The sequence below is a fragment of the Lucilia sericata genome, unplaced genomic scaffold (genome assembly GCF_015586225.1).
Source record: "Lucilia sericata isolate MDLA Ls3-8-SP2 unplaced genomic scaffold, ASM1558622v1 Contig000458F_arrow, whole genome shotgun sequence".
In the NCBI taxonomy this organism is placed as follows: Eukaryota; Metazoa; Arthropoda; class Insecta; order Diptera; family Calliphoridae; genus Lucilia; species Lucilia sericata.
This window is the reverse complement of record NW_023994473.1, coordinates 1-22,162: the sequence shown is the minus strand read 5'-3', so window position 1 is coordinate 22,162 and position 22,162 is coordinate 1. Positions and strand designations below refer to the sequence as shown.

General features: G+C 34.1%; 1 protein-coding gene across 1 annotated transcript in view; it reads left to right on the top strand.

Annotated features, from left to right (window-relative positions):
* LOC119605128 (GATA zinc finger domain-containing protein 14-like) overlaps positions 1–15,418 on the top strand; it is a gene marked incomplete at its 3' end in the record, with an annotated part of 31,112 nt that extends 15,694 nt beyond the window's left edge. The window contains exons 2-4 of the mRNA XM_037958089.1: positions 2,132–2,451; positions 12,990–13,879; positions 14,111–15,418. Of these exons, the coding sequence (XP_037814017.1) occupies positions 13,015–13,879; positions 14,111–15,418 (2,173 nt within the window). The remainder of the gene's footprint in view (positions 1–2,131; positions 2,452–12,989; positions 13,880–14,110) is intronic.
* Positions 15,419–22,162: the final 6,744 nt, after the last annotated feature.

Sequence of the window (22,162 nt, the reverse complement as noted above, 5' to 3'; positions counted from 1 at the left end):
GTGGTTTTTCCTTTATGGAAATCTTGTATGTTTTATTGATATTAACATTAATATCGGCTTTGTTGGTTATTACCTTATTTGATGTTAGTATCATTTGACTGGTTATTGTGTTCTTCATGCATTTGATGTTGCAGTTGGAAATTCGTGTGATGTTATACTGGGTTTGGACTGTTTATCTTATCTCTCTCTGGGTGCTCAATAAATTGCCGGCAAAATGCGCGCGAGCACCCTTCAGGGTCAGAAATAGGGATGTCTGCAAACTCAATCGCGACCCTGGAAGTGAGACTACGGATATACGAGCAGCAGGTATAAAGCGAGCAGCTGCTGAAATGGTTGGATGGTTTCACGGAACTTCCTCTCTGCATGGTGGACGTTGGAGGAAAAATTTAGATCACTGAAGATGCGTTCTGTGAATTCTCTGAAGCCGTGTCAGTCTGCTTTCTTTTGGTTTACGTATTGACGGCATTCAGTGATGATAAAATCGTTAGGTCGATCCAGAGAAACTATGGCTCGTCGTGTTGCGTAGTTGATCAGACCAGCACTCGTTATGGTGATGCCGGTCGAGCTAGCTCAGGTACCCATAATCCGTGTGGGGCATCATAATTCAGGGTGTAGAAGGTTGACTTGTCAATCTGTTCCGTCAGCAATGCACCTCTATGGTCTTTCCCTAAACAAGAGTGCCAGAGCTGATGGTGGGCATTGAAGTTCCCTAGGACAAGACTCATATCGTCGTCTAACAAAGTCCTGATATCGGGACGGTAGCCTGCTGGGCAGCTGGCTACTGGTGGAATATATACATTATAGAGCTCTAAGTAGGTTCCTCCCGATCTAACTGCAATACCTTGAACTTCGAGATATTGGTCTCTGGAGTTAGAATCGAGAGAAAGAGCTCTATACTGCACGGTGTTATGAAGGATGAAAGCAATGCCCCCACCGTTACTTCTTGTGCGGTCTTTTCGGAGAATGTTGTATCCTTTACAATTTTGCAGTCCGGAGCAGTTCCTGAGATGACAAAAGCCCAAACAAGAGTTGCACCTTAATTGGGTGGACATATGGTGCAGTCGGTTCTGGCAAACAGTGCAGAACCATGGCTCGGGATTTAATTCAATTCTGGCTCGGACCAAAAGGACGCGGAGCAGCAATGCCGGAAGATGTTGCTCCGCTGGAGAAAATTGTATTGTTGTTGCTTGTATTTGGAAGGATTTAAAATTTGGTTGTGCCACTATTAATAATTTTTCTTTCGAGATCTAGTGAAGTTTTAGGTCTAGTAGAGTAGATTGCAGTACCACTTTTAGAATCTTAAATATACCCTAAAAATCGAAAGATATTGGAAAAAACTTTTTTATTTTTGACTAGACAGACTAAAAAAATTATATCTCAAAATATTCTTAATCGATTTAATATTTTTTAACCGTTTTGAAAAGAGTCTCCTTTGTACTTTTTAAAAAGTATATTCTGTAATAATCTGTGACATTCGATTAAGCTCTCAGGTGACATATGTCAAAAAATACTTGATAAAAGCAACAAATCAACAATAAGAATTAAAGATTTAAAAAAAATAAATAAAATTAATTAAAATAACTACGGTATTTGATATCAAGGACAAGATGTTTTGCCTCAACCATGAATGAGAACGGTCGGTAAACTTTGCTACCCCTGCTAAATGTGTTTTTTACGATGTTAGATCTAAGGGTCGGAATCGTTTATTGTTTATTTGCCTACAACAATCTTTGATGTCAATTTCCAGAAAATGTCAAAATACATCACCCATGCTGCCATTAGACATTGTGAAAGCTTATGTAACAAGACTAGCAAAATATCAATTGTTTAATAAATCGCAAGACCAAAGCTTATATGTATGTTCATATCTACATTTTAGTCTATATCACTCAATTTGTTGAGATCAGTATTGTGTCGATTCTCTTGTATTAAGTTATACTCTTTCAAAGCTGTTAAGTTGATTTTAGAGACTGCATATCAGATATTATTTTTATTTATTTATTTTTATTTATTTATTTATTCAAGTAATACAAAGCCTTCAAGGCCAAATTATATATTACTTAGCAATAAAAACCTAAGCTTAAAGAAACTTAAATTTTCTTAACAAATACATAACTAACTTTAAACATAGTTTATCCTAACTATAACGGTTCCCCAACCGCAATGTAAAACAGAAGAACATTAAAAGAGAAAAAAATAAATATAGAAAATTTCAAAAGAGGTCCAAATTAATAGCAACACTGACCAACAAAACGTGTTATACCAATATATAAACAAAAAAAAAAAAAAAAAAAATAGCAATGTTCACAAGTAAAAGATATAACAACCAAGGTAGTTTGCAAATAAAAAGGAGAACAAAGCTGAATTAAGCGGCTCCATTACTTGAAAACAAATCCAAAAGTTTGATGCGAAAGACATTATTTGAATGTGAGAAAATACGTAACTCTATAGGTAAGTAGTTCCAACAACGAGCAATACGAACTAAGAAAGATCTTTCATAGAAGGAATTATTAATTTTGGGTACCAAAATCTGCGGGCTCCTAGTCGATCTACTAAAAGTAAACTTATTAAACAACGGTAATGGACTACCAGATTTCATTATCTTATGAAAAGTAATCATACACCGTAGTTTAATGAAATCAGAAAAGTTACATTTTAAAAAGTTATTTACATATAGAGAAATGTGATCCCTTCGACCAACATCGTATACAAAACGAACAATAGTATTAACAATACGATTGATTTTAGATAAATCGATGGAACTAACACCTGAAATAACCTCGAGTCCATAGAGAATTTGGGACATTAGAAGGGAATATGCTAACTTATACCTAATATGGTGAGGATAATGTATATTAGTAGATAGAATTCTACGTAAAGTATGCAAAACCCTATAGACAGTTTGACCAATATGCGCAGCAAAATTAAGTTTTCTATCCAAAATTATTCCCAAGAATTTAATTTGATCAACTATTTCTATACGCACACCTCCAATAAAAATGTCCAAATTAACATTAAATCTATCAAAAGGGCTAAAAATTATAGCTTTTGTCTTGTTTGTTTGCTTTTGTTTGTTAGTCATAAAATTTCTTGATAGAATGCCAATTGGAAATATTCAACAATTCGTCGGTATTTACAGTATGAGGAAGATGAGCTTTTTGATTATGGGACGTTGTACTTCTGACTTCATTAAGAATTTATTTTCAGGAAGCGCACATATCACTTAGAAATAATGCTGTATTTCTACTGCCTTTAAATCTACAAGATTTGCGTAAGCCACTTCAAGGTGTTTCCACTGAGCTTACTTATTTTTGATGTTAGAATTTTCGAACAAATTCTGTAATTTTATTTTTATAAATGAAAATTTTCTTTAAAATTACACATGACGATTTATCAATTAAAGCTGTAAATGTGAACTTGAATTTATTAAATGCCACTAATTAGAAATTTATAATTTGTTCTTTTTTAATTCGAAGAGAAATGTCACTTTTTCGATGAAAACATTCAATTTGATCCACATTGATAATGAAAACAATTTTAATCAATCATTTGCATTCATTCTGACTTCATTTAAGCCAGAATTTATTTTCAACAAGCGCACATATCACTTTTGAAATAATGATATGTTTCTACTGCCTTTAAATGTACTAGATTTGCGTAAGCCACTTCAAGGTGTTTCCACTGAGCTTACTCGTTTTTTGATTTTGGAATTTTCGAACAAATTCTGGCATTTTATTTTGATAATTAAAAAAGTAAATTTTCTTTAAAATTTACGATTTATAAATTATTTATTATACCCTACACCACTTTAGTGGGGAGGGTATATTGGGTTTGTGCTGATGTTTGTAACGCACAATAATATTGGTCCTATACCCACCTTAAAGTATACCAATCGGCTCAGAATCATTTTCTGAGTCGATTTAGCTATGTCCGTCCGTCTGTCCGTCCGTCTGTCCGTCCGTCCGTCCATGTAAACCTTGTAATCAAACTACAGGTCGCAATTTTGAAGATAATTCAATGAAATTTGGTACATGATCTTCTATTGTCCCAGTGACGAAGCCTATTGAAAATGGTTAAGATCGGTCCATTATTTCACCTAGCCCCCATACAACTGAACCCCCCAATAGGGCTTGTAATCCTTGTAATCAAACTATAGGTCGCAATTTTGAAGATAATTCAATGAAATTTGGTACATGATCTTTTATTGTCCCAGGAACGAAGCCTATTGAAAATGGTTAACATCGGTCCATTATTTCACCTAGCCCCCATACAGCTGAACCCCTCGAATAGGGCTTTTAAAACTTGTAATCAATCTACAGGTCGCAATTTTGGAGATAATTCAATGAAATTTGGCACATGATCTTTTATGGTACCGTAGATGAAGCCTGTTGAAAATGGTTTACATCGGTCCATTATTTCACCTAGCCCCCATACAACTGAACCCCTCGAATAGGGCTTTTAAACTTTGTAATCACACTACAGGTCGAAATTTTGGAGATAATTCAATGAAATTTGACACATGCTCGTTTATGGTACCGTAGACAAAGTCTATTGAAAATAGTTAACATCGGTACATTATTTCACCTAGCCTCCATACGACTGAACCCCCCGAATAGGGCTTTTAAACTTTGTAATCAAACTACAGGTCGCAATTTTGGAGATAATTCAATGAAATTTGGCACATGATATTTTATGGTATCGTAGACGAAGCTTATTGAAAATGGTTAACATCGGTCCATTATTTCACCTAGCCCCCATACAACTGAACCCCCGAATAGGGCTTTTAAAACTTTTAATCAAACTACAGGTCGCAATTTTGGAGATAATTCAATGAAATTTGGCACATGATCTTTTATGGTACCGTAGACGAAGCCTATTGAAAATGGTTACCATCGGTCCATTATTTCACCTAGCCCCCTACAACTGAACCCCCGAATAGGGCTTTTAAAACTTGTAATCAAACTACAGGTCGCAATTTTTGAGATAATTCAATGAAATTTGGCACAAATGGCACGACAAAAAGCTGCAATAACCAAGTTGTATACTAGACTTGATGACCCCCACGAATTCCATAATAATAGGTTCTCATATGACCCTAGCCCCTATGAAAAGCCCCCATCAAAATTTCACTTAAATGTCCACAATTTTATTCAACAATAAACGGCTTAAGTATGTATATCTAAGGCAAGGTACAATTCAACTTAAATGCTTTATTATGGCAACTAAATCACATTATATTTTTGTCAAAGGTGTAGGGTATTATATGGTCGGCCTCGCCCGACTATAATTTCTTACTTGTTTAATTTATTTATTTTGTTTCCAAAAATATTCTGCAGGGCCCAATTAGCAATACTACAATTTTTGTTATGTATTGTAAACTTCAATTCAATATAAAAAAAATTATAATAATATGTAAATAATATAAAAAAATATACAGTTAATCTCAAAAATAAGTATACAGAAATACTGACAATTGGTTTTATTTAAAAAAGGATATTATTTTTTCAAAAATCAAAAAAGTAACACATTTATTTATTAAAAACAATTATGATAATTATTATTCACTACTTTTTTCCGGGTTATTTTGGTTACTTGAGTTCTCATTTAAGGTGTAGTTAAATAGGTGCAAAATTTACGTCACAAAAGTAAGTATACAGATAATTTCAATATGTATTTGGCTTAATGATATTAACAAAATTCATGAAAATTTTACTTGTTTGAATGTAATTATTTTATAATAAAATATTCTGTACACTATAACATGGAAAAAATTCACTTTTTGTTCCGAAAAATTGAAGTTTTTGGTAATTGATCTGAATATTATTTATAGGAGCATTTTTTCCTATTTAAAAACATCTGACTATTTAAATCCCCGGAGTTTTGGATCGGGTATTCAATAACATCCCTCGTTTGTTCATTATGATACATTAGAAGACGATATTTTAACTTTTAAATTAATTGTTTCTTTACAATAATTGCAATCTATTGCGGAACATTGCCGTTTTTAACATAGTATAGCGTTCATATTCGATATTTAATGGCGATTTCCTAAAATATATATCTTAAAATGCGATATTAATAATATTTGTACTAGTATCCATTAATTAAAACAAGTTTTTTGGTTCCAATCATCCATTACACACCCCTAAATACTACCAATAATCGTCAAATGGTGACCATGTCAATAACTTACACTACATATCGGTTCTGAAATTGATTATTGTCCAAAATAGTAAGATTTTTACATTAAATCAGGCTCAATTGGTGGTATGAATACGAATTGGACAATTTTGAACACGGATACATCTTAATTTGTTGCTAAATAAAAATGTCCGATCCTTAAAACATGGTTATTGTATCGACTATATCAAGATATGATTGGTAGCATTGTTGTGTGCTTTGGAAATCGGAGTATTTCGAAAACCTGTTTAAATTAAAGGAAATATATAGAATTATCCAAATTTTAAAGTTTATGTTATAAGTCTTAAGAAATCGGAGTTAAGTTTCGGTTTTTTAAGAACGAACTGTGTTCAAAATAGCCAAATCCATGCACATAACATTAATTTCGAAATAACAACTCTTTTCAAAAGTTAAAAATTCTATTTCCAATGCATCATTTGGAGGGTTCAATGACCACCAGATCCAAAATCCGGTGTCTAAAGTGTAAAAAAATCGTAGAAATGAGAAAAAACTGTTCTACTAATTAATTCCGGAGCCAATCGGCCCAAATTTCAAGATTTCGGAACTAAAAGTAGATGTTTTCCAAGTTATTGTGTAAAAAATATTTTATTAAAAAGTAATTATATTAATACAAGTAAAATTTTCATAAATTTTGTTAATATCATTAAACCAAATATATACTGAAATGATCTGTATACTTACTTTTGTGACGTAAATTTTGCACCTTTTTAAATTCACTTTAAATGAGAACTCAAAGAACCAAAATTTGAATAAAAAAAGTAGTAAATAATAATTATCATAATTGTTTTTAATAAATAAATGTGTCACTTTTTTGTTTTTTGAAAAAATAATATCTTTTCCCAAAGTAGTAGCCACAAGTGTAAAATGAACAAGTTAGAGTGCTATATTCGGCTGAGCCGAATCTTAAATACCCTCCACCAGCTACTTTTATATTAATACTTTTTTAATTGATCAAATATTTGTAGAAATAAGTATTCTCATGTCTTAAATAGAAAACCCCCAAGATTTAAACAGCTTAAATCTGTTACAATTCCAAGATTTATTGAACATTACAAACCCCATTTACTTTTATATTTTTATAGCGCCCTAAGATATGTTTTAACGATATTTAATGTCCATGTGTGCATATGTGTGAAAGATTTAAGGATTTTCAAAATACATATATAATTTTGTTCTACACAAATTGATAATACAACTAGTTAAAAACGGTTACATTGCTTTTAGGGGCAGGACCTAGTATGGGAGATATGACCAATTATAGACCTATCGTAAAAAATTCTTTAAGCTAAATTTCTGTACATAAAAGCTATATTTCAGTGAAATTTTGTATCTATATCGTAATTGAGTAATAACTAATGTGTGTTCAAGTGATTTTCTGAAGGTACACTTGCATGGGACCGACCGCACCCATGTTATGGACCGATCGTGAAAAAATCTTGAAATAGAATTTTTGTATACCAAACTAATATTTGTGCCAAATTTTATATCTTAATTCAGTAATGAGTTATGCGCGTTTAAGTGATTTTGGGGATGGGACCTTGTATGGGAGCTATGACCAATAATGGTCCGATCGGAAAAAAATTTCACAGTAATACTTCTGTATGTGAGGGCAATACTTGTACCAAATTTTATATAGATAACTTGATTTAGAAATGAATTATTTGCGTTTAAGTTATTTCGGGAGGGGACCTTGTATGGGAGCTATGACCAATTATGGACCGATCGGAAAAAATTTCACGGTAATATTTCTGTGCATATGAGCAATACTTGTAACAAATTTTATATGGATATCTTTATTTAGTAATGAGTTATGCGCGTTTAAGTGATTTTCGGGAAGGGTCCTTGTATGGTAGCTATGTCCAATTATGGACCGATCCAGAAAATTTTTTCTCTGAATGAATTCTATTGACATACGATTTTAATTTGTAAAATTTTGTGAACAACCATTTTCCGGGAATATGTACTTTTGTATGGGAGGTATATGATTCTGGTAATTTTCAGCAGGAGTCAAGCTCTTGTGTAGACGAATATATGCTGATTTTCATGGAATTATCTTTCATAGTTTTTGAGAAAATTACATCAGAATGTGTAAAAAATGCTTATTTTTTTCGAGGTTGTTTCAAATTTTGATTCATAACTTTTCCCAGTTTGAATCGATTTTGCTCATTTTCAATACCAAACTGCCTAGGACAATAATAAATATTTTGGGTGAATTTCGTTAATTTTTGTTGCTTCGTGTTAACGTGAGAATGTTTTATACAGACAGACAGACGGACGGACGGACAGACGGACATAGCTAAATCGACTCAGAATTTCATAAGGTCCAAGAATATATATACTTTGTTGGGTCTCAGATGAATATTTCTTGGTGTTACACACGGAATGACAAAGTTATATATACCCTCTATCACCACTGATGGTGGTGGAGAGTATAAAAAGTGAAAATGTAAAATTACCTAAGCATTATCAGAATAGTACGCTAGAAGTTTCAAACGAAAGGCATTATTGGAGTGAGAAAAAATACGAAGATCCAGGGGCAGAAAGTTCCAAATTCTAGCCACCTTAACACCTTAACCTAGGTATAATAATCTGGGTATTCCTAGTAGAATGAGAAAAGCAAAATTCAGAGCAAATATAGTAAGGAATACCCGTATTAATAATCCTGTAGAAAAGAAGTAATTTACGAATATCAACAAAATCTCTAAAATAAGAACCCAAAAAGGTTTTGACGTATTCAGAAATATGGACCCATCTCCGAACATTATAAACATAACGGACTATTACATTAACAATACGATTAAGTTTAGCTAATATACAAGACACCGTACCAGTTATAACTTCAAGACCATAAAATATATGAGGCATCAAAATAGCATAAGCTAATTTATATCTAATATGACAAGGCAAATACATGTTATTAGAATAAATTTTGCGTAAAGCACCGTAAACTCGACCACATAAATGATTTATATGAGACTCAAAGTTAAGCTGACTATCAATATATATACCTAAATATTTAAGCTTATCCGCAAAGGTAATTCTCTCACCCTCAATAAAAATATTCAAAGTATGTCCGGGGTTACCAAAAAGCATTGCCTTAGTTTTAGAGAAATTAACCAATAATGCGTTAGCAGAAGACCACTGCAGGAAACGCACCAGGCTGTGATTGATATTAGATTCTAAGACATCAATGTTGTCCTTGTGAGAGCTAAACAAAAGAAACACATCATCGGCAAAAACAAACGGTCTACATAGGTTATTTGCAATGTAATTAGGAAGGTCATTAACGTACATAATAAAAAGAAGAGGTCCCAGTACCGATCCTTGGGGAACACCAGAAAACAAAGGCAGAGTATCCGAAAATACACCACCAATATCAACGAATTGATATCTACCTGTTAAATATGAATATATTAATAAACACGCCGACCTCGAAAAGTTAAAATAGTCAATTAACTTCCTAATCAAAACCACAAAATTAACCGAATTAAATGCTTTCGCCAAGTCCAGTGAATTTAATGAAGATAAGTAATTCTTATTTACGTTATCGCGTACAGCATCAGTAAGGCTCAGCAGCAATGAAGTGGTATTGTGACCACGCCGGAAGGCATACTGGGAGGGAGAAAAAAGCTAGAATCTGATCTTTGATAATATGTTCCACGACCTTTGATATGGCTGGCAAAATGGAAATAGGTCTTATATCATCTAAATTCCTAACAATGTCAGATTTAGGAATAGGAACAACACGTTCAGTCTTCCAGCCTGCAGGAAAAACTGAAGTGGTCAAGATGGTATTTACGTGAAAAACTAGTAAATGAGGTATATAAGGAAAAATAGTTTTGATAAACGTAATCGGTATATCATCAGTACCCATAGACTTAGATTTTACCTTACAGACACAAGCAAAATATCATCTTCCGTCACACACCTAAATGAAAACGAACCACTAATATTGTCAAAGTCAACATTAAAATCAATATCAGTATGAGTAACATTAACAAAATGGTTATTAATATCATTAACATCAAATTCACATGAGAACTCATTGTTACTAGAATAACCACTCTTCTTCAAAATCTTCCATAGTGCACACGAATCTAAACCAGAGAAGAATCTCACAAAGTATTTTTTCCTTTCCCTACGAATAATATTTTTAGCTTTATTACGAGACCGGCAATATACTTTCCAATCACTATCAGACCTAGATTGACGAAAAGCTGAATAGGGAATATCTCGAAGAGAAGTCGCCAAAATTACGTTACGAGACTTCATCCAATTGTCAGCTCCACTAGGAATACGCTTTCGAACAATCGGAACAAAATCAAACAAAGTTTTAATAAGTGAACTCAAAAGAAGCCATTGAAAATCTACATCGTTGGACTCAAAAAACGAAAGAGTGTCAAATTCAAATAAAGACGCCAGTATACCATCCCAGTCAATGTTATTGTAATTCCTATACTCAAAAAACAGAGATGAAGAAATAATATTAATATCAAACACAACATAAATTAAAGCATGATGGGATGTAGAAGGACAGTAGAACTGATCCGAAAAACTTATCATAGACCTATCGCTCACTAGCCAGAAGTCCAACATCGAAGTAGAAAGATGGGCAATGTCAAAATATGTTGGTCTAGAGTTATGAAAAACCGACAGATTACACCTTAAACACATTGAACTAATCAAACTAGTCTTCGTAACTTTAAAATGTTACAATTGAAGTCACCTACAATCATAATACTAGCATATTTAAGAAATAGATCTAAATGAGATTCCTCAAAAAAAGCTAGGTCACCATGAGGCAAATAGATAACACCAAATAGCGTTCTAATACCACAGTTAATAAATTCAATAAACACCGATTCACAAATATTAGGCTCAGAAACCTTAAAAACAATCTTGTATCTTAGTAAATTAGATACATAAATAGCAACACCACCTCCGCGAGCGTGTATTCTATCATTCCTAACCAAGGAATAACCAGGTATACTAAGAGATCGGTTCGAAACATACGGCTTCAACCACGTCTCTGAGATTGCAATTAAGTCAAAGTTATTGTTAACAATGCTCTTGAATTCATCAAATTTAGACGAGTTAAAAGATGGTCTAATGCTTTGGCAATTAATATGTGCAATTCTTAACAGACCCACAAACTTTTGCAACGACGCTTTAATGGACGAGCTACTACTCACAACGGGACCAATGTTATTACTTATAGACATAGTCAAATACATTCAAAAGATAGCTGGGGAACCAAAAGTAAAAATATATAATACAATGCATATACAATTTAATAAAAATAAATCTAAAAATTATATTTAAAAATTCACATAATATTCACAGCTATCAAAAGCAATAAAATGAGATCATATAAAACTAAAAAGATCCTATTCATAATCAAATCTCAAATCTACCTATAACTCACGAACAAATCCCGCATGGAAGTTATTTAAGTAGACATCAATAAATATAAAAATTGACAAGAGCAAACAATTAATGTAAATTAAAAAGCACTATTAAAAATAATAATATAAAAGATCAAAGGCCTATTAAATAACTCCATGCAAAACTATGCCCGTAACGCCTGATAAATTTAAAAATTTGATGATAAATAATAGTATGTAAACAGAAATTATTTTAAGTATAACAAATATAATACTTCCAAAATGCCTTATTCATAAACAAAATTCAATTTTATAAACGGTTTATAAATCAAACTTCGTATGGAAATTTTGTTTTTAAACCTTACACAAAACAAAATGATGTTTATGAGTAAGGGTAAAAGAAAATAAGCTTTAACGACAACAAAACTATGCCAAAAATTAAAAAAAAAGCAGAAATATTCAAGAAAATAATGTCGTTAAAACAAATTTAAGAAAAAATAAAAGTTATGGAACTACAATCAGGAACTAATATTGTTGTTGTATAAGGCAGCACATTCATTAACATTATAGATGACATCCTTGCCATCAACTAATGTAATTTTAGCTTTGACTCGATCCACATTAAGAATATTTGGAAATTATATTTTGTTTCTTCAATTTGCGACATAAAACATGTAGCTCTGAAGCAGCAGGGGAATAATGGTCATTAAAATATACTCTACTACTGACTTCACCACCCATTATATCACAAAGTTTTAGCGACCTTGTCTTAAAATACTCTTTCATGATACGGTCCCGGATAGAAACATTATTAAATTTAACCAAAATAAGTTTCTGATTATTCATGTAGCAAACTTGATAGAAATCTTGAGAATTAATAGTAATACCAAAAAACAGGCATAACGAGACAATATTCGACATAAGGTCATCTAACCCGGCCGGCATACCACTCAATATAATGTCACCACGATTAAGTCGGCGATGTAGAATATCATTTTCGGTTTTCAGCTCGGCAATTTTGGAGGAATCAACGCTGTTAATCAGTTTGCTACATGCTAAGATATCAGCTTTCATTTCATTGACACAAGTTGATACTTCTTTTTTAAAATCTGCAAGAAGTTGAGCCATAGTGGCCTTAAAGGAATCACGGTCTTCTTGATTTGCCTTAACAGTCGCAGAAGTTTTTGATTATACAGATCTTTATACATTGGTTTTGAAGAAATAAAATGTATCATTTAAAATTTACAACTTTTAATCCATTTCCGGCATGGGTTCACATCGTCTTTTTTGAGCTTCTCTAATACGCACTTTCAAATATCAGGGTAGACTACTTTTTTCATATAACAAATTTCATTGAATTGTCTCCCAATTAATGTTGTTTATGCTTTCTTTCTTATTTTATAGCGACATCTAGTTTGTCATTGTTGAGATGGCGGGACACATAGAAATTACAGAAATATGCCAAAAAGAGAATGAAAAAAGTGAAATTAAAAGCAATATTGACGATTGTAATCAAATACAGTATGGAGAAGAAGATGGTGAAATACAACAGAATAATTTTTGTAATATGATAAAACGTTACTCAAGGTATGACTTGTTATCTCTACGAAATGGCCAACTATCTATACATTATCCACATTGTGCCCTCCGGCCTGATTTGCAGGCACTATCTATATGGACTTGTCGCTTGCGTTGTGAGCTTCAATATTTAGGTTTGTGGAAAATTCCGAACACGGGAAACCTATACGGCAATTGCAACTGTAATGGAAGCTGTCAATCATATTCTTGCGGTGATGGCCAGTCTTATCCTCCATCAAGTTCTCAACTAAACGCCGTTAATTCTCAAATGTGTTATGGAAATGTTCAGCAAACCCAGCAACTACAGCCAGTACAAACAAATTCTTCTCCAACATTAAGCAGTAGACGAGCTGTCCGATCACGTGAACGTTCCTTAAATTATCAGCGTTGTATTAACACTGAATTAATCCGAGCTACATCACCAAGTGGTGCTGATGGTTCAATTCAACATCATTTAAATCATCAAGTAAAGCCCGCTTTTATTGATCACCGTAGTATTTCATCATCACATCTTATGCCAGCATTTGCGAAACGTCGCATGAGTCACGCTAATACTTTGCATGCTCAATCAGATGGCAGTTCCAATTTTAATAATAATAGTGGACACAATCCAGAGCATTTATCAAATGACGATGAATCTAGTGAATGTTCAACACATTTCGACACATCATTAAAATCTCGAAAAGATACAACAACCAAGTCGGCCAATAGTCAAAGTAAGTAAAAATTTCATATTTGCTGAATATTTTTTATTTAAAATAATAGATTAGGGATTCAATTAAATCTTATGGCTCCGTGTATTTATTGAATTTATTTTTTTTTATGTAAATTACCTTTGTTACGGTTATGGCATAGAGGCTATATTTAATAAAAAATTAATTAAAGTAAAAATACTATTTTTAGAGTTTAACTTTATTTTCTTTATACATTGTTGTCTTACCATTTAGATGATTTCCACATGTATAAATCATCAGCTACTAATAACCGTCTTGACAAGAATGATCAGTTATTAGATAGTCAATACGGATGGATGAATATAGTTAAGAAAGTTAACACTGAGTATTCCCCGTCGAACAATAAATCAAATAATGCCGGTAGTGCAAACAAGAAGGTAATTTATGAACGTCGCATAGGTAGTGGACGCCTGGTGCCACGAGAAGTTAATTGGGATATGAGAACTGGTAATAAACAAAACGAAAAAGAAAATAGTAACAATTCAAATATTAGTAATAACAATAATGAAAAAGAAAAGGATAATATTATTGTTGGAGAAGTGGACAAACTAAATAATCGAAATTCATCCTCCATAACACGATACTCAGAGACAAGACCTCAAGATAGACGTAGTTTCGACCGACGTATTATGAATCACGACGATACTAATACTGGCGGTACTAGTAACACAAATAAGAGGTATACAACGACAAGTGTTGGAGAAGAAAGAAACAATTTTGATGCCAACTATCACGCACCCATGCAACATTTTTCGGGCCAGCGGTCTATGTCATTTAGGCGTCGTGAATATGCTGACCACAAGGATCATCATAGAGATTTTAGAGATTTTCGTGACACCAAAGATGCACGTGAAAATCGAGATCATAAAGAACAAAGAGGATCAGATCATCATAATCTTCATCGAGATCATAAAGAGGAACCTGAATGGTTTAGTGAGGGTCCTACGTCCCAGCATGATACTATTGAACTGCGTGGCTTTGAAGAATCAGATGAATCGCAACAGCAACGAGATCAAAACTCTTCTGGTCAATATTCAATAATTGAAAGAAAAACTTCGGAAAGTTCTCTGTTGTCACACAATAGCAATACCAATGTCAATTCGTCTACCAAAGAAAATGTTGATATATCCAACGAACTATCAAGCAACAATTCACAAAACAATTCAGCAAACACATTCGACAAGGACATTGACAATGGTAGTAGTACAATAATGCCAAACAATGATAACAATGTTACTAACGAATCGCCAATTGAGTCAAAGACAGAAGATCTTGAAAATTCAGATAAAAGTCGAACGAATGTTACGGAACTTTTCTTTGATAATTTTCTCAATATAGAAGCTCTTGAAAATACATTGATTGGAAGTACTAATGATCAGTCGATACCTGCTAATAATGATGTTGGTGGAACTTCACGTTTTAGCCGTTGGTTTTTTAACAATTCAAATAATATAAATAGTAATGATGAATCCGACAACAATCCGCCCACTAAAGACGATCCAAATAAACAAGCAAATAAAGGTAAGTACTAAAACATTTATAATTTTTTATTCCCCTTTTATAGATTTGAATGTGTAATTTTATGTTTCTAGATTCAATATTTTTAAAAGTAAACATTTCAAAAAGTATTTTTTGAAGAACGAAAATACCAAAAAGTACCCTTTTATCGGTTCTCACTTACTCCGGACTCTACATGCTTAATTTCATGTTTCTAGGTTCAATATTATAGAAAATTCAAAAAATAACTTTCGAAGAACGAAAAAGTACCAACAAGTCCCTTTTTATACGTTCTCACTTATTTGGGACCCTACATGCTCAATTGTGTGTTTCTAGGTTCAATATTATAGAAAATTCAAAGAGTGAAAAAAGTAAAACGTCCCCTTTTATATGTTAATTATTTGGGACCCTACATGCTCAATTGTGTGTTTCTAGGTTCAATATTATAGAAAATTCAAAGAGTGAAAAAAGTAAAACGTCCCCTTTTATATGTTAATTTCATTGACAAATATGCCAAAATTAAAATATTACTTAGCATTAACTATAATTACATATTATGAAAATAAATAAATAAATAAAATGATCAAATTGGCTCCCCAGCCAGAATAGAAATTTATAACTTGTATGAAAAGGTACAAACTTCCAATTCAGCAACAAAAGAGTATATGAGCCGATTTAAGGTATTGATTAGTATCAGTGATTTGAAAACAATCTTAAAAGTTTCAATCGAAAAGGATTATTTGAATGCGAAAATATTCACAAAATCAAAAAAAGCAAGTGATTTCATCAACGTGCAACGATTTTTCAAAAAAAAAAAATTCGAAGATATTCTCGGTATATAAAGCTGCGGGTTTCTTATAGATCGCAAAAATATAAAGGAACTATATAAAGCAACGGTCTACGTACCTTAATTACTTTGTAAAACAATAGTAAATTTCGATGCTTAACAAATTTATCAAAAGTGCAGCCAAGTAAGCGAATAAAATATTGAGAAATATGGTCACGACGTCGAACATTATAAATAAAACGTACCACCATATTAATCAAACGATTAACTTTTCTCAAATGCATAGACCACGTACCAGTAAAAACTTCAAAACCCATGAGCCAATGAAAATCGAATTTTTACTCGATATGGTAAGTACATATTCAACGAATAAATCCGGCGAAAAATTCCAAATCAATTCAAATCAAACCACCTAAATACAAATTAATGTCAACAGAAAAGCGATTAGTAGGGCCAAACATAATGGTTTTGGAAGGATTTATATTCAATGAGTTAAAAGAGGTCCACTCCAGGACCCGCTCTAAGCCAAAGTTAGTGTTATTCACCAAAACATCTTCGAAATCCAAAGTGAATTTAAATAGCAAAAAAGCATCATCAGCAAATACATCAACAGCAAATTGTAGAATTAACAAAATAGGCTATACTCTTTATATGTATGTATATAACACCGTTCAACACTTAAAATTTATTTATTTTATTTATTCAAAGTAATATAAAAAGCCTTCAAGGCCAATAATTATATATTACAGATATACTACCCAAATAAATATATATTTACATACTTATCTCTACATTATAAAATAGATAAAAGTAATGAGTCTAAAATAAAATTTTTGCATAGAGTATCAAATAACAGATTATATCAGCTTAGAGTATTACAAAAGTCTATTAAAATCCAAATAAAACGTTTACCCATAATAATTCTTCAGGTTGACTATTGTAGAAACTAAATTTCAGCCAGTTTGAGAAAAAATCATTAACAGTTTCAAGCGAAAGGCATTATTAGAATAAGAAAAAATTCGAAGATCCAAAGGTAAATAATTCCAAATTCTAGGTATAATAATCTGGGGATTTCTAGTAGAGTGTGAGAAGGAAAACTCCGAACAAAGACGATAATGCAAGCCAGTTTTAATAACTCTATAAAAAAAAGAGTAACCTACGTATATCCATAAAGTGTGTAAAATAACATCCCAAGAAAGTTCTCACAAACTCCGAAATGTGAACCCACCTACGAACTTTATAAACATAACGCACTATAATATTAACTTGACGATTAAGCTTAGCTGTTACACAAGGTACAGTACCAGTCACCACCTCAAGACCATAAAATATATGTGGCATCAAGAGAGCGTAAGCCAATTTATACCTTATCTGACAAGGTAAATATATTCTATTATAATATATTCGTCGCATAATTCCCAAAACTCTACCAAATACATTATTAACCTGACACTCAAAGTTCAATAGATAGTCAATATATACACCTAAGCATTTAATATTATCGACAAAGGTTATTCTCTCGCCACCAATTAAAATATTCAACAAAGGTCCAGAACTGCCAAAAAGTATTGCCTTAGTCTTAGAGAAATTAACTAATAGAGAATTATAAGATGACCACTGTAAAAATTAGACACCAATTTTATAAATACTTCTGCTTACCCTACTATGCCACAAAACAACAAGAAGAGTTGGCAAATATTTTGCATTTTTTACTTATAAAAATGTACTTTTTTAAAACCTTGAAGTCATTTAAAAAGGACTCAGGATCACGAAATGAGACATTAAAAAAGCAGTCTTTCTCCATTAAATATAGTTTCAGTAGTATATACAGTTTATGTTAAAGGCGTATTTTAAATCCGCTCCGTTTATTTCGGGAAAAAATTGATTTACGTATAAAAAAATAAAACAAGTTAGAGTGCTATATTCGGCTATGCCGAATCTTAAATACCCTCCACCTGTAAGCTTTTTGAAACGCATCTAAATACTTTCGTATTTTGTTCATATATACTTGTATGTTAATGAAATATATGGTGGCTTAATGAAAGAGCTTTGGTCAATTATGGGCTGATCCAAATATTTTTCAAAAAGATATCTCTAGGTTAGGTTAGGTTGATAGGAGGATGTATACTACATCAAATCCGAAGGAATACACCTAGGCCACTATCGGGCCTGTTGTGCGCTCCTTATCATAAGAAAAAAAGGAACTAAACTAATTATTTTTCAGTGTTCAGAAACTCAGTTTCCTGAACGTAATTCCTAAGAATCTTTCAATCAGTGTTAGTCAGGAATGTTATTTCCGGAATAACATCACTTCTAAGATATTTGGATCTAACTTCGACGAATGCCTGGCAGTGGCAAAGAAAGTGCTCCAGAGTTTCACTGTCCTCTCCACATGCTCTACATTCGTCTGAATCCGCACGTTCAATTTTGCATAGATGTACTTATGGGATTCTCTCACCCATATTTTTAGTTCAGCTTTTGTTACGTCGAATGGTTTCGCGTTTGTCAGGTTAACTGCCACGAGCTCCCTTCCCTTTAAAGCTATTATATTCGCCCTTTCGTTGCCGACTACTCCCGAGTAGGCTGGTACCCATATGATGTAAACCTTGCCTCTGGGAGAGTATTCAGTTAAAGCTTTCTTACAATCCAATATTTCCGGAATAACAGCACTTCCAAGATATTTGGATCTAACTTCGTCGAATGTCTGGCAGTGGCAAAGAAAGTGCTCCAGAGTTTCTCTGTCCTCTCCACATGCTCTACATTCGTCTGAACCCGCATGTTCTATTTTGCATAGATGTACTCATAATCCTGTGTGTCCACTTAGAATACGTACCATCATACTAACTTCAAAGATTTGGATCTAACTTCGACGAATGTCTGGCAGTGGCAAAGAAAGTGCTCCAGAGTTTCGCTGTCCTCTCCACATGCTCTACATTCGTCTGAATGTGCTCGTAGTCCTGTGTGTCCACTCAGAATACATACCATCATACTAACTTCAGACTTGCTCATTTTGAGGAGATTTTTCGTCTTGCTCTCATCAGGGTCACCCCATAGGATCTTCGTGGTTCTACCCACTGTTTCATTATTCCAAGAGGCCTTATGGGATTCTCTCACCCATATTTTTAGTTCAGTTTTTGTTGCGTTGAATGGTTTCGCGTTTGTCAGGTTAACTGCCTCGAGCTAAATGAATGAACTGAATGAATTATTTTTCAGTCTTCATAAACTCAGGAACGTAATTCCTAAGAATCTTCCAATCAGTGTTAGTCAGGAATGTTATTTCCGGAATAACATCACATGCAAGATACTTGGATCTAACTTCGACGAATGCCTGGCAGTGGCAAGGAAAGTGCTCCAGAGTTTCACTGTCCTCTCCACATGCTCTACATTCGTCTGAATCCGCACGTTCTATTTTGCATAGATGTACTCGTAATCCTGTGTGTCCACTTAGAATACGTACCATCATACTAACTTCAGACTTGCTCATTTTGAGGATATTTTTCGTCTTGCTCTCATCAGGGTCACGCCATAGGATCTTCATAGTTATACCCACTGTTTCATTATTCTAAGAGGCCTTATGGGATTCTCTCACCCATATTTTTAGTTCAGCTTTTGTTGGGTCGACTGGTTTCGCGTTTGTCAGGTTAACGCCCTTTCGTTGCCGACTACTCCCGAGTGGGCTGGTACCCATATGATGTAAACCTTGCCTCTCGGAGAGTATTCAGTTAAAGCTTTCTTACAATCCAATACGGTCTTAGATTTAGTTCTCTCACCTGATATCGCCCTAATTGCCTTCTGGCTGTCGGCAAATATATTAAGCGCTGTGGGCGCCATACTTATTCTAATCCAATTTACGCATTCCGTTATTGCTCGTACTACTGCCTAGAAGCTTGTGTTATGATTTGGTAAACGGTGGTATATTTCTGTTTCTGGGTCTTCAATATAGAACCCCAGCCCCACTTTGTCCCCCAATTTAGAGCTATCCGTATAACAACGGATTCTACTGGTATTTGCTCTAATGTTCCGCTTGGCCAAGACATTCTATCTGGGATCAGCTTTTGAAAGTTTGCGACATATTCTGTGTCTGTTATACGATCAGACACGTCGGATGATTGTGTATAACCTTCCAATGTGTCCAGTAAGGAGCCGTTTGGCTGTAAGCGCCGCCTCATATCTTAAATATGTTTCAATGGGTGTAATATCTAGCATTGTTTCCAGAACCTTGGTTAAAGTAGTACACATGGCACCACTTATACTCAAGCAGCATGTACGCTGAACTCCCTGTTGTAGTTTGATATTGCACTTTTTGTCTAAAGCAGTCCACCAGATTATTGAAGCATAAGCTAGAATTGGTCTAATTACACTTTTATAAAGCCAATTTGTCATAGTAGGACTAAGACCCCATTTCATGCCTATTGTTCTCCTACATATATCCCAGCACCGATGTGCCTTGTTGATCTTTTCTGCTATGTGGTGTTTCCATTTTAACTTCCACTCGAAGATTACACCTAAGTACTTAACTTTGTCTGTCACTGGTATCTTCTTGCCCAGTAAACAAGGTTCAGCATACGTAGAAATTTTTGTCTTTCTTGTGAAAAGACAGATTTCCGTTTTTGCCGGGTTAACATTGAGGCCTCTCGGTTGAGCCCAGCTCAAGGCCGTTTTCAGAGCCTCCTACTACTTTGGAGTCTATGTCCCCTTTATTTCGACATTGAAAAGTGTGCTGACATAAACGGTTCTTTAGTAAGGAACCGAACATTGTCCAATTAGTTTTAGACTTATTCCGAAACTTTATTGGCTTTGGTGGCGGCCGTAGTATTTTGAATCTTATGTACCGATGGTCAGAAAAGGAGTGCTCGTCCGAAACTCTCCAATCCTGAATTTCGTTTCTAAGCTTTTCTGAACATATAGTTATATCTTATACTTCTTCTCTGATTCTATTGACGAGGGTAGCTTTATTACCTAAGTTCGATGTGATCAAGTCTTTAGTATTAAGGAAATCCATGAGGGCTTGTCCTCTGCGATTGATGTTTGTACTACCCCAAACTACATGGTGGGAGTTGGCATCACAACCTATTACAATTTTCTTATTTTTCCTTTGTGCCTTTTGGACCAGTTTCATCAGCTCCGACGTTGGTGGTAGTGTCGGAGAATCGAAAGGCAAGTAAACAGGTATATGTTGCTACGACCTTACTTCAGCACCGTTGAGAGGAGAAAACATAAGTTCTTGTGACATAAGATACATGTTCTCGGTCGAGACCCTGTATCAGCGTAGACAAGTTGGAAATTTACGTGATTTAATCCAAAAACCTTGTTGCGAATCGTCCAAGGTTCCTGGATTAAAGCTATATGTATCTTACCTGTGTTCATTTTAGCCATCAGAGCGTTGGTAGCCGTCTCGCTCCGATGAGGTTTATTTGGATAACCTCAATCATTGTCATCTATTTAAATGGTCTTCCACCAAGAATTTCCAGTATACATACTTTCTTTACCCAGTTTTCTGCCCCATCCTTTTATGTAGACAGTGGACTTTAAGAGCACCTGAAGCTCGTTCTTCTTTGCCAGTCCTAGCTTAGCGCCATCCCAGGGAGGAGGGATACTTTCCACCAAGTTCTTTAGGGTGCTAACACATTGGTAAGATGCCAACCTCATCAACATCACGCCCATGCTGAACTCACAGCTCTCAATTTCTCTCTATTGGTTGTGTGCCCTTTGAAGCGATTGCTGGTCCACTATGTTATTGTTCACCAGATCTTCTACCTTGGTCTATTGGAATTTTGCCTGTCGGATTGCCGGCATCGTAAACTGCATAGCAGAGATCGTCCCGGTGTCTTCTTCTGGCAAATTTGGCGTAAGATGGCGGCTCTTATCCTTTTCCACTGTCTAGCCTCTCTTTCCTCGCTTTTCGGGGCTTCTTTTGAGATACCCGTACCTTCGAGGTTGAATTCGCCGACGTGGTCGTCTTCGGAATATCTATCTTGGCG